The sequence below is a fragment of the Hippocampus bargibanti genome, linkage group LG12, assembly GCF_051943395.1.
Source record: "Hippocampus bargibanti isolate YZ-2025 linkage group LG12, ASM5194339v1, whole genome shotgun sequence".
In the NCBI taxonomy this organism is placed as follows: Eukaryota; Metazoa; Chordata; class Actinopteri; order Syngnathiformes; family Syngnathidae; genus Hippocampus; species Hippocampus bargibanti.
The window spans coordinates 7,190,995-7,204,341 of NC_142745.1; the positions used below are offsets into that span (position 1 = coordinate 7,190,995).

General features: G+C 41.9%; 1 protein-coding gene across 5 annotated transcripts in view; it reads left to right on the top strand.

Annotated features, from left to right (window-relative positions):
• Positions 1–449: 449 nt before the first annotated feature.
• Positions 450–13,347, top strand: part of LOC148890249 (disco-interacting protein 2 homolog B-A-like) — a 35,358-nt gene continuing 22,460 nt past the window's right edge. For 4 of the 5 annotated variants that reach the window (XM_089009301.1, XM_089009305.1, XM_089009303.1 and 1 more), the window contains exons 1-3: positions 450–695; positions 10,875–10,946; positions 12,271–12,423. In XM_089009301.1, the coding sequence (XP_088865427.1) occupies positions 611–695; positions 10,875–10,946; positions 12,271–12,423 (310 nt within the window). In that variant the 5' untranslated portion in view covers positions 450–610. The remainder of the gene's footprint in view (positions 696–10,874; positions 10,947–12,270; positions 12,424–13,347) is intronic. The other variant, XM_089009302.1, reaches the window with a different exon arrangement.

A 13,347-nucleotide genomic window follows, 5' to 3' on the forward strand; every position in this document is an offset into this window, starting at 1 on the left:
ATTTCCTAATTTTGTTGTGCAGGTCAGCTTGATTTTAAGACAGTATACATTTTTGCGGGTTCCAACACAAATATTGTACGTCATTAAACTCGGAGATACTTTCCCCTCACCCTACAGAGGACAATAGAGAGAATTTAGTTCAATATTCGTGCTTCTGATTTAATAAATTTAAAACACAATATGATGCTTTGCTTAGCAATAGGCATACAAGACTGATAAAAGTACACTTAATAAGTAGGGCGGAAAAAACTGACAATTCACGGCCCGTGTGTGCGCAAGCGCGCACGATAATGACATCACCAACATGAGGTTGCGCAATCTAATCGGGTGAGTCGTGTCCATGGCGCTTGCTATGTCACATGGCCACCAGTAGAGAGCGCTGCGCGACCTCATCAGCTTATACTGTACTGTTTTTCTTGGTCACGTGACCACCGACGTCATCTTGTTCCCCAGCTCCCTCAGTAGTCATGGCGGTGTCCGGGAGTCTCGGGGATGGAGTAACCGCCGCCGTAGCAGCCTTTTGAGTCCTTCTCGCTACCTTCATGCGGGTCTGTATCCTCCGTCGGCTGAGATATTACAAAAACATCGAAGGCTGCTCGAGCTTCCCGCCATGGCCGACCGCGGCGTCGAGTTGTCGGCTCTGCCAAAAGAGGTTAGGGACCAGCTGGCGGAGTTGGACCTGGAGCTGTCCGAAGGTAAGATGGCTTTACCAAGAGAGTTGGATGTGCAGCAGGTGTAGTGTTGCCCTTGGATCTGAACACGACTGCGAAACCTCCTCGTAGTCTTACCGACCTATTTTTTTCTTTTTTAACCATTATCTTTTTCAACACTCTCTTATATACATCTCTTATAGTTTATTGTATGCCAATATTCATGTTAGACAGGTCATTATTTATGCTTTTCAATATTTTCCGCTGTCTTATGTTTCCTCACACATGAGCATACATGCACTTGTCAGTGAAAATAGGTCAAGTGAGTTAACCTCCGGGGGTTGTGTGTTTACAGCACGTATCTATGCATCTTCAGACGTGATATTGTATGCACATCACAGTTCATCGTTGCCCCGAATGTACAACAGAGGGTTACTTGTGTGAGAAAACAAAATGGAATATGGTGGTGGTGTTGACTGTTATGCAAGTCAGTGAATCACAGTGCAGCAGCCTGATTGGTGCTGTGCAGCTCTCAGGTGCCCGAGGGTGGATGAGTAATGTCATGTTTGGCATGGAGAGCCCAACACTGGGGCCCACTGGTGGTATGCTGCAAAAGTGATCGTGGTCCTAGCTCATGTAAATGCAATTTCGTTATTCCATCATATCCATAGAAATATATTTTCATGACGTTCCATGAGATCGACAGATTTGTCTAAAGGTTTCTGAGAAGCGTCTAAATAATGTGCATGTCCATTTGTAAATCAGTCATCTATTAACAATACCAACAGAAAGACAACTGCGGTTGCACACTAAATATTTCAATAAAGTCAAGTGGTGGCTGTACTTCATAGGTGTCCGATTTAGTTAGTCCATCTGTAACAGCCAGATGAAGAGGATTATAACACAAATGTTTTCTGAATTTGTCAGAATGAACCCCATTTTACATCTGTTTCGGTCTTTTCTCTCTGGAGAGTGAGTCGTAAGGTGACTCTAAGAGAGGTTATCCCAGGTCTCAGATGATGATGCCTGTTTCTTTGCTTGCAACTTTACACCAACGTCTCTGCGCTGTCCAGATGCCCTCGCTATGCTACCACATGTTCCCAAACCGTCAAATGCGTTGACCGTCTGGACCACTGTTGTGCTCTGCTTAGGCCTGGCCTTCCAATAATTCCAGAGTTCTCACATAATTTTTTTCGTCAACAATCTTCCTATTGTTGTTTGTAGCCGGACACACTCACAAATATGAGGAAACTATGCATCACGGAAATGGTTGTTTTCAGTACTTTGTATGTGTGCGTGTATGGGTGCGTATGTATAAGCATGTAGACGTGCACATGCGTGTGTGCGTGCGCGCGAGTGGAAACACCACCCACTTGAACGTCTTGGACTGCAAGGACACAAAGAAATCCATTGAGGGGATCAAAGACTTTGTGATTGAGTCGGGTTGGAATTTCGAGCTATGTGGACAAGCTGCTCAACTTGGTAGCGTGCAGCCCTCATGGCATCTGTGGACTTGATTGTTTCCATTTTAAGACTCCAAACCCTGCATATTTTTTTTTCTCAAAGCATGATGCGAAGCAATTTTGCATTCATGATTGATTATTAACTCCTTCACTGCCAGATGATATGCAAAAATGTCCACTCCAGTGCCAGGGTTTTTGTCATTTTCGCTCAAATTGCGATACCCACAGAATATTGGGTTTTACGACTACATAAACATTCAATGCAGTGTAAGAAACCTTAGACTCTCTTCTTTCATCTGAAAAAATAGTTAATTCCAAAGTTATTTGGGAGTTATCTGAGCTTGAAATGGGGGTGGCTGTACAAAAGGCAAATGCTGCCCCCTCGTGTGAGGGAAAAACATTGCCAGGGGTCTGACCAATGCTTGAAGCACACCCACCCCCCGCAAGAATAAAAACAAAACCCGAACAATTTCGGGAACGGCAGTGAATGAGTTAATTAGTTATTTGTCACAAATGCAAAAATAAGCAGGGAATTCAATCACCGTCTGCAAAGTGTTTTTGAAAAAAAAAGTACATGCAGTTTGTAAAACTTCTTTCCTCATTGAAATTGATGGAAATGATATCAATCGGTTCTAGGCCCCCTTGTAAAAAATTAAAAAACATTTTTTTGCAGAAATTAATAAAAATCCTGACAATTTTGGTCAAATTCCATTTGTTACATAGAATCCTTTAAGTTTACACTGTATAGTGAAACCTTGCACTTAGCCGTTCATGTAGATATGACAGGGTTGGGAATCCTATGACTGTTGTGGTTGACTTGGCTGATTTCCGTGCAGGGAGTGTAAATCGGAGACCTTTGGAAGCGCATAGCTTCATTTAAATCTATTTGGTTTCAAATGTACCATATTTTCTGGTGTATAAGGCGCATCTGAGTATATGGTGCACCTTCAATGAATGAAAAAAAGTTTTCCAAATATAATACTATATAAATATCTAAAAGTTTTCATATAAGGCACACCATATTATAATGCGATACAGTAGAGCACAGGTATCAAAGTCAAGGCCTGCGGCCCAAATCCGGCCCACCACATCATTTTTTTCGGCCCGCGAAAGCAAATCAAACTTGTTAAATTGCATGATGATTGCTAAAATCTGAGCCAAAATTTCATATTTTTGGATGTCAACCACAATAAAAGTCATTATTCTTGACTTCAGATTTGAAAACGAGTTATTCATTACTTGTGCTCTATATGTAATATTGAAGGGATTTGAAGGGATTTAAACATTCTAATGGGTTCCCCAAATTCATAACGGCCCTCGAGAGGAAACCATAACTACAATGTGGCCCGGGGCAAAAAATGACTTTGACACCCCTGCAGTAGAGGCTTGGGTTATGCACGACTTCTTTTAAAGGGTGAAATGGAGTCGGTGTCTGCTGACAGTAGTTGCGAGACCTGTTGTGACTCAATATGACTTCACATATAAGGCGCTCCTGCGTATAAAGCGCAGGTTCATCTTTTGAAGAAAATCATGGCTTTTGGGTGTGACTTATACACCGGAAAATACAGTATTTGGGATGTCAATCCCTTCCTATTTTCGTATGTGGATTCCCACTCAGTATCAAATGCAAAAACAAATGTTTACTTATATACAGCATAATGCATCTTTAACTATTTCTTCCCTCCAATAAAATAAGAACAATCTCTTTATCCAACATCCCTTGCTGCAATACACACACAGACGTTACATGTTAGCACGCTAGCATGTCAAGCTGTAGCGGAAAGGCGATCCTTCCCCTTTAGCAGCCTGCTCCATAGTGAAAGAGGGGGTGGAGAAACGAGAGATTACAGTCCTGGCTGCATCTCTTAATCTAGGTCACAGAGCGTCAGGGGGCAACAAGCCTTGCCACTCTCTCCACCATGAGACCACCAAGGCCTTGTCTATAGCTGCTCTTTGCTTTCACCTTTATTTGATTATCCTTCACAGTCGCCCTGGAGGATAGTGTGATACATATTCCCTGTTGCACTGCATGCAAATAGTGAAATCTACGATTGCTTTGAGTAGCAAGTGCACATATTAACCTTGTTCACAATGAAACAATGTGCACTCAGTGTTTTATTTGACGTGACTGATCTAATACGTATATATGTTCTGCGCAAAAAAAAAAACAAAATAGAAGCGATTCATTGACCGGCAATCACAGACTACTCACTTTGAACACAGCCTGTGAATATAGTAAATGTTCTATCGTGGCAACCGTTCTTTAGAACAGATTAAGTCTTTTTAATTTTATTTCCAATGGGATTTGAATCGACGAGCTGCGTCCAGCCCTAATGCGTACCACGCGGAGGACTCAAAAGCGAATCATTGAAATGATGAAATGTGGCATCCAGAGCCGCAGCACTGCTCTTTTACATGTTCGAGGTCATAACATAGTGAAATCTATCTTCTTGATTATTCTCAGTCGATTTTCGACTGATGAGATGGAAAATAATAACCTTTTTTTTGGGTGTTGACAGAAGCAGAGTCACGGAGCCTCAATAAGTGCTGCACCATAGCTGTTGCTATGATCTCTGTGCTGCTCAAGGCGACCAGGCGGACCTCTGCTGCTCACCCTATGTCACACAGGCAGATACTGGTTTTGGGAAATGAGTAGTGTTACCTAACATTTTAACTGTCTATTTTCATCTAACTTAAAAGCAGACACATAAACGCAGTACCAACAGACTGTGTGGAAAATGCATGGAGGCTTTGTGGACGAGAGAGACTGAATAATTTAAATGAACGCTCCACACAGCCGGGTCACTGAAATCTTTTGCTTTCAACTGCACGGTGAACTAACGTAGCCTTAGCAACCTCACAGTTGGACCTCCTCATTTGACTGCTCCCTTTTGTGGCTCATCGCATCGCTGACTCATCTCGTTTTTGACGCTGCGAATGGCAAAATAACACAACTCCCACATCCCAACTTACAGATACAACATACAAGCAAGGCCGTATCAAAATGTCACATTGAAATTAATCAGTCTGTTTGTTTCACGTTTCAGTTTGCGATCAACGGGTGGTACTGTAAAGGCCTCGCCTGCAGCTGTTCGGGTGTTGGTTGTTTTAATCAGTGGCAGTTAAAAGGACTCCTGGCACGACCATTCAGTGTCGGGTATTTGTTTTTTTCAACCTGTCAGTTTTGTTTCATCTTGTCATGTTTTACTCATGGTTTTGTTTGTTACTTTGGGAGACTTTGCTGTTTGAGATTTTGTTCCTGCTGACTTTAGTGAATACAGTTTGTCAAATACACCCATCTCCTCTCTCCTGCCTGCGTTTTTGGGGTCCACCACCACCACCATCACCTTGCAAATCATGACACATTGTGTTTGTGACAACAGGGCGGTCGGTATTCGATTTGGATGAGCTACTGTCGGTGCACATTTTTTTAATGGAGCGTGTTCGGGGGCAGCAAATTATCTGCAGTCTTTTTAAGGACAAATCCATTTAATGATCATGTGCATCATTGCGGAGTCATGCGGGCCTACATGTCAGCACCACATTGTGCCTGTCACTATGGACACTGTCATAGCCACCAGCTTCGCTCTCGCATGCACGTTTTGAAATTCCCATAAGCCGTTACTGAATTAGAGCAGCGGTACTGTATGTCGGATGCACAGCAACTGGAGGCTTTGCTAGGCTATTAGCATGTAAAGAGGGATATTTTCTCTCTTTGGCTACATTTTGAGGCTTTGTATTCATTTTGAAATCTCTATTTTATAATCCCAAAGCACATTTTAATCAACTGATCGCATCACTTATACGTTCCCCGTATTTTTACTTTAAAAAATAATAATTTCAAATAATGTAGGGCGTATTACAGCTTGTATACTTTTTTTTTTATTGTGAACCGATCGTACAAAGACCATTTTGGCTCAAATTCTCAACTGCTGGTAGCCAATGACAATGTTGCCGCCGATCGCTACTACTGTATTGTCACGGCAAACCAGCAAAAGTAATTTCCAATTGTATATTTTTAAGCTGTCTGTATTTCCGCTTGTGTTCCATATATATAACTTTTTTTATAATTTCAAATACTGTACGGCATGCTACAACTTTTATATGGGCATTTATAAGGGCAGGTATTACCCAAGGTTGACAGATATGTGATCTTCCATATCTACACCTGCTTTTAAATATCCAGTAGGGTCACGGGGGGTGCTGGAGCTTATTCCAGCCGTCTTCAGGCACTAGGCGGGGGACACCCTGAACTGGTTGCCATCCAATCGCAGGGTACACAGAGACAAACAAGCATCCGCTCTCACACCTAGCCGCAATTTTAGTGTCTTCAATCAGCCTGCCATGCATGTTTTTGGAATGTGGGACGAAATCGGAGGACCCGGAGAAAACCCACACGGGCACAAGGAGGCTGTAGCGGGACTCGAATTTGCGACCTCTGCACTGTGAAGCCGGTGTGCTAACTACTGGGCCGCCCTGCTTTTAAATATATTTTTTTTTCAATTGTCAACTGAAAAACTATACAGAAGAAATGGGCTAGCGACTAGAATCTCTAAAGTGTCCATGGGCAGCATATTACATTTGCACCGGTTTTTGTTGCACCACCGCTTTCACACGATCGAAATAAGTTGCTTTAAGTGTTATTTGACATGATTTTTTTCATTTTTTGCAAATGCCACGGCTTGCATGGAATCCCCACTTGAAAACATGTGGCTGCATAGCGTGTTGATATGTGTGAAGTCTTGTGTGTCAGGTGTGTCAACCACACCTCTTGTCTCTCCTTGTACAGAGGAGTTGAAGTGGAGTCATGTCTAATTTTCCGTTCACTCCACACACTCCTTTCCTGCTCCACCAAAGCCCTCCTTTGCGTGCATGTGTGTGTGTGTGCGTGTGTGTGTGTGTGTGTGTGTGTGTGTGTGTGTGTGTGTGTGTGCGTGTGTGTGAATGCACACGCGTGTGTATGTGTGACTATGCATGGAGGGTCAACGTTCCTACATTCCTATAGTGTGCTGACTTAATGTCTCGCGTGCTGACTGAAAAGCAAGTCGCAGTGTTACCTGGATTAGCCACACCTCACACTCACTCCCTTCCATCTTGCACAAGCATAGTTGATGCTTTTATAAAGCAATCATTTTACTCTCAAATAGTTTTTGATCCTTTGTTTTTTTCAATTCTCGAAAGCCACAACATGGACTCATTTTTCATGGACTAGATATAAGATAACTGGAGTCACTGATGCTGAGAATGAAAATTGGCATCACTGCATTCTCTTTAGTGTATTTCAAGACATACTAGCGGTGGACACACTATTCCACGATTTTGGATTGGATTGGATTAGCCTTTATTAGTGTCCCGGTGGAGAAATTCACCATTCATAGCAGCAAAGTTATGAAAGGAAGAGGAAAGGAAAGAAAAAAATAGAAAAACAAAATACAGTAGCTGCTGGAAAGGAAGCCACTCTCGCGGTGTCATCTTGAAGTTTCTGTGTGCCCTGCGATTGAGTGGCAACCAATTCAGGGTGTCCCCTGGCCGAGTGCCCAAAGGCGGCTGGGCTCCAGTGCCCCCTGCGCACCTAATGAGGATAAAGTGGCCTGGAAGATGAATGGATGGATATTGCTAGTGTGAAAGGGTCACTGGCAGTATTAAGTAGGATGTTATTTATCTTGTTTTTAAAAAGTTCCTTTTGAAAGGGGACGTGATCTTTGTTTGACGCAGTCACAGCAATTGAGCACTGTTTTACTTTCTGCTTCCTTTAAATTCAATCTGTTGCTTTTTTATCTCCACAATCAAAGTCAGACAAGTTGTTTGCGGACACGAATATGCATTTGTTTTCCTTGTATGCCGCCTCGGAGCTTCTCTTCATCAAAAGGGAGGCTCTGTTTTCGATGAAATAACAGCTGTAAAAATTCAGCCATACGTTCATATCTGTTTCATTGTGCAGGTGTCCGATGCGATTTAATCATGTTGTAGAAAACCTAAGCAAGCGAGTGTGTGATGAAGGAAAAACAAGAGTGCATATGGGAGGGGAGGGGGGGCAATCATGGTCAGCAGTTAATTACAATTCAGACGGAGTGCCTCCAGGATGGAGGGAAAGAGAGTGGCTGCAATTCAAATCATCTCAGCTGGGCAAAGAAAGAGTGAGCCTTGGGAGACTGCGCTGCTTTCAGGCTTCTCTCAGTTTGGTGGTTAAAAATTAAACAGAGATGTCCTCAGTATTGAGGTTGGGATGAATACACGCTATAGCTTGGAAACATTTAATTGTCTACTGGAGAGCGGATGCGACCGGTCATCGGGGGAATTTGGGGTTTAACAAGATGGGGTCTCGTCAGCCTTGCTTTCAAATGAGACACAAAGTGATTCTTTTATGATATTGAGTTTGTCTGTGGCTGGGCCATTGTCATTCACCCGGGTGAAGGGAATCTACAAGATCAAGGTGCTTGCTTGTGGAACAACATTTGAGAAAAAAATGATTTATTTGAGGAGACACAGTGAGCGAGAAGAAAGTTGTACAGGCTAACGCAATTAAATAAGTATCATAAGATAATGCTGTTCGGGACCATAATCCACTTCCAACCAAACTCAATGCAGCCCTGCTTACCTTACAAGGGTGTTGACCACCACCTGCATACAGACCATGTTCACCCTCAGAAGGGGCCACTGTGTTTATTAGCCATTCTCAGTAAATGTTTGCCGATTGGTTTGACCCTAACCAGGAAGCCATCAGAATCAGAAAATCTTTAATCGTCCCGCAATGGGGAAATTTGCAGTCCACAGCAGCAATTTGAAAGGGGATGGGGGTGGGTGGCATGGAAAGGGCATATGAACAACTGAATTTCAAATTATCCAGATGGAAGAGTGATTACATCGCGATTCATTTGACGATTGTCCACAACCCCCTCCCCTCACAAAGACGCCGTCTTTCGCTCTCCTTCCGCAGTGAAACTGCCTGTTCACATGGGCTAAAAATAAATCTTCTGACTGAGCAAGGCCAGCCATTCTGTTCATGCATTACTTATGGTAGTGTTTACTTCTCTTTTTTTCAAGTGTACACCTTTGTGTCAATCAGGGGAAATGTATGGCTGTTATATTGTTCTATTTCCACAAATATTGGCAGTCTCACCCCCCCCACCTATATTCTGAATCATAGCTCGATAACAATCAGATTAGATTTCATTTCATTATATTATATTATATTATTATATTATATTATATTATATTATATTATATTATATTATATTAGGCATTATATATCTCACAGTGGAGAAATTTACATTTCACAACAGCAAAAACAAGACACAGTTGCTGCTGTAAAGGCAGCCAGTCTCGCAGCACCATATTGAAGTAAAAAACAACCCCAAAAAAACAAATAATGTCACACACACAACACACACAGTCAGTCATTGAATCGTAGCAACTTTCTGCACCTTCTTTGTCGAATGAAGCAGTTCTAGATGAAAAAGGAGAAGATCAAAGCCTCCTTTTCACCAGTGGATCAGGGACGTCATGTTGGAATGTGCATGTCTGCTACAAGCTACAGTAAATGTTGCAAACATGAAGCTGCAGCATCCATCAACGAAATGAGACTGTCTGACATCCCCTGTCCTACGTAAATCCGCTTCAATTCCAAGCCGCAACAGTTCCACATCCAATCGCAGTTCGTTATTTGAATTTTAGAATGGTGATAAATACTGTCAATAATCATGATTAATAACTTCTCATCTCTCTCTCATCTCATCTCATCTCATTTTCCGTACCGCTTATTCCTCATTAGGGTCGCGGGGGTTGCTGGAGCCTATCTCAGCTGTCTTCGGGCACGAGGCGGGGTACACCCTGAATTGGTTGCCAGCCAATCGCAGGGCACACAAAGACATACAACAGTCACTCTCACACTCACACCTAGGGACAATTTGGAGTGGTCAATCTGCCTGCCATGCATGTTTTTTGGAATGTGGGAGGAAACCGGAGGACCCGGAGAAAACCCACACGGGTCCGGGGAGAACATGCAAACTCCACACAGGGAGGCCGGACCGGGATGCGAACCGGCGACCTCTGCACTGTGAAGCCGTTGTGCTAACCACTCGACTACCGGGCCGCCTGATTAATAACTTGAGCCATTAAAATAATTTTTATTGCAAGTCACGGGCAATTGTCACACAAGTGTGAAAATAAAAAAGTACCCCAAATGTGACAAACTATTGCCCATTTTAAAATTGAAAGGTTCGTAATAAAAACAAATTCACATTGTCCTTGACCCATTCCTCCATGAATGCAATGAAAACATACCATTTCTAAATGGAGTGGAAGTTAAATCTTTTCTGATATTTCCTGCCCATATAATTTGGGATTGTTTCTAATAGATTTTTTAGATTTTAATAGATTTCTAATTCACGTTGCGTCAAGTTGCATTTACAGACTATTATTTTAGCATAGTCCTACTTCACAAGTTGCATTTACCGACTATTATATTTTGTTTTCAAAGGTGATTCCAACCTTTCCTGCTTTCAAGCCTGCATTCCTTCTCATGACTAGCTTTGGTCACCTGCATCTCTCTCCTGTCCTCGTGATTTCATCTCAGTTACTCGCCTTTGTTTTGTCTCATCAAAATAGGCACCATCTGAGGCACATGTATGACACAATTTCTGGAGTTTTCAGTATTTAGATTTTCTTAGATTTTATTTTATTTTTTGGTGTCAGTTGCACCCACTATGAAATAAGTTGGTTTCTGCTGAAATATAATAAGTGTCTTTCTTTTCTTATCCAGGTGACATTACACAGAAGGGCTATGAGAAGAAAAGGACCAAACTCCTGGCTCCATACATCATCCACACCCCAGGTGAATGGCTTTATTTTTATTAGTCAGCTTTATGTGTGGGCATTTTAAAAAGTGTCTCTCAATCAAATGGCTGTCAAGAGTACACAAGAATCATCCTGAAATGTATTATTATTATTATTATTATTATTATTATTATTATTATTATTATTATTATTATTATTATTATAGGCTCGTCATTGATGACTGCTGCCCCCTAGTGATATCATATATCTACCTACCGCTGGGGGACACTTCTATATGATGTACAGTAAAGTCTCGTTATATCGATATTCAAGGGAGTCCGAAAAAATATCGATATAACCGGGACTATCGATATATCCGACCCTGTTTGCATGTAATTTTCTCCGTGCGTGCATAGAAATAGTATCGATATAACCGGGACTATCAATATATCCGATATCGATATAACGAGACTTTACTGTGTATATATATATATATGATCATTCATGACCACATAATAAACTGTCATTTGAGAACATTATTGGGGGAGGAGGTTTAGAAGCTGAAAACTGTATATTGGGACTTTAAACTTGACCGACAAATTGGTGCTGCTGTTAAATCCAGCTTCTTTCATCTTCGGCAGCTGGCTAAAATAAAACCTCTCCTTTCTCATGAGCACCTTGAAGCAGTAATTTGTGCCTTTGGTACATCTCGGCTTGATGACTGTAATGCGCTTTGATTTGGAGTCAGCCAATCCTCCATGAAGCATCTCGAGCTGGTCCAGAATGCTGCTGCTCGCTTCTTGACTGATACTCATAAGAGGGAGCATATAACTTACTCTGGCATCCCTTCACTGGCTGCCTATACATTTTAGATTTGTTTTTAAATCTTTAAATGGCCTTGCTCCTCCTTAGTTCTCCAAGCTCTTTCACCTCTACACACCTTCCCGGAGCCTCAGGTCTGCTGACCAGCCATTATTAGATGTGCCAAAAACTAAACAGAGTTTTCCTTGCTTCCTCTTACACAAGGGTAGAGTATATATGTATGAATGGTTGCAATTGACGGCATTTACTTCCACCTTAATGAAGCAGAGCACTATAGGAAATGGATTGATTCGCCAAAGCATTAACTGACTAATGAAATATTAATTGATGGATTAATTTGAATTGTCTCTCATTTCCTTTGTCTAATTTTGCTGTCAGCTGCTGCTTTAAAGTACTGAATGGAATGAAAGAATAATTCACTGTTTTTTTTCTTCAATTCAAAATTCGATTCAAAAGTTCCTAATAAGTCTGTTTTGGCAACAAAAGCATTCAGGAAAGTTCTCTGAGTTTAATATAAACATTAATTCTTGAGTATATTTTGTTTTTTTCCCCTCCCACAGTAGAACCGCCCCCAAAGAACAATGTCCAGCTGCCCGCTCCCAGTTCCTCATCCAGCCATGGGCCTCCCCCTTCCAGCTCATCCCGTTACCATGAACGACGCTCCCGTAGGACACATCGCAACGGCGGAACGAGGGATGACCGCTACAGATCAGGTGTGAACATGGAATTGTGCGAGGCTTCACTCTATCCCATTTCTAATTTACAATTTAGAAAAACACAGTCATTTTTTTTCACCGGGGACAATTTAGCAGCTGCCGAGCGATCCCCCCCCCTCAAGGAGGACTCTCCTCTTTGCAAAATGACATCACTTCCCTGTGTGTGGGAGTCAGTCTTTTGGAGAACACAGGAATGTTGATCTATCAGGGGGGAAAATACAACTCAGCAGTGGAATTGCGGTCAGAAGTGAGACTGAAATGAATCTCTCTCCGGAATGAATCACACCTCTTCGCTGTCCTTTACCTCCTCCTCCTCTTGGTTGGAGCTTTGTTGTGACCAAAAGACATTTCAGATATCACAACTGACCTGCTTTTGTTCCAAAACAATGGAGATCGAAGTATTTATTAATTGCCACTGAGGCATATAAATCCCTTATGACTAACACAATTGACTTTACGCCCTGATTATGTTTAAACTTCCTGAAAATGTGCTGTACAAGTATTCAAGCAGAATATTCAAACGATTGATCTCTCTTGTTTGGAAATAATTTATATTTTGGACTTGGATCGTACATTAAAAAGCGAGTGTTTATAAACGCTACGATTCCGCTTTGGTAAAACAAAACGTGTCGTGATTCCCTCACCCTGCTATTGCCATAGCGACATTGTATTTAACCTCCCAGACGTGGAAGGAATCAGCCTCTCCACTGCACGAACCGCTAATATGTGCAAAAAGATCAGCAATTATGTAAGTGTGATGCTCAATGAGAGCTGCGTTTCATTTATTAATTAATTTATTGTATATTTTGATGGCGGAATGAAGTCAGTCTGTATCACAGAGTGGGTTGCTTACATATACCACATGGTGAACGCGTGGCTGCCCATGTAAATTCTAATGTGCTTGTGGGTGTCATCAAGCGA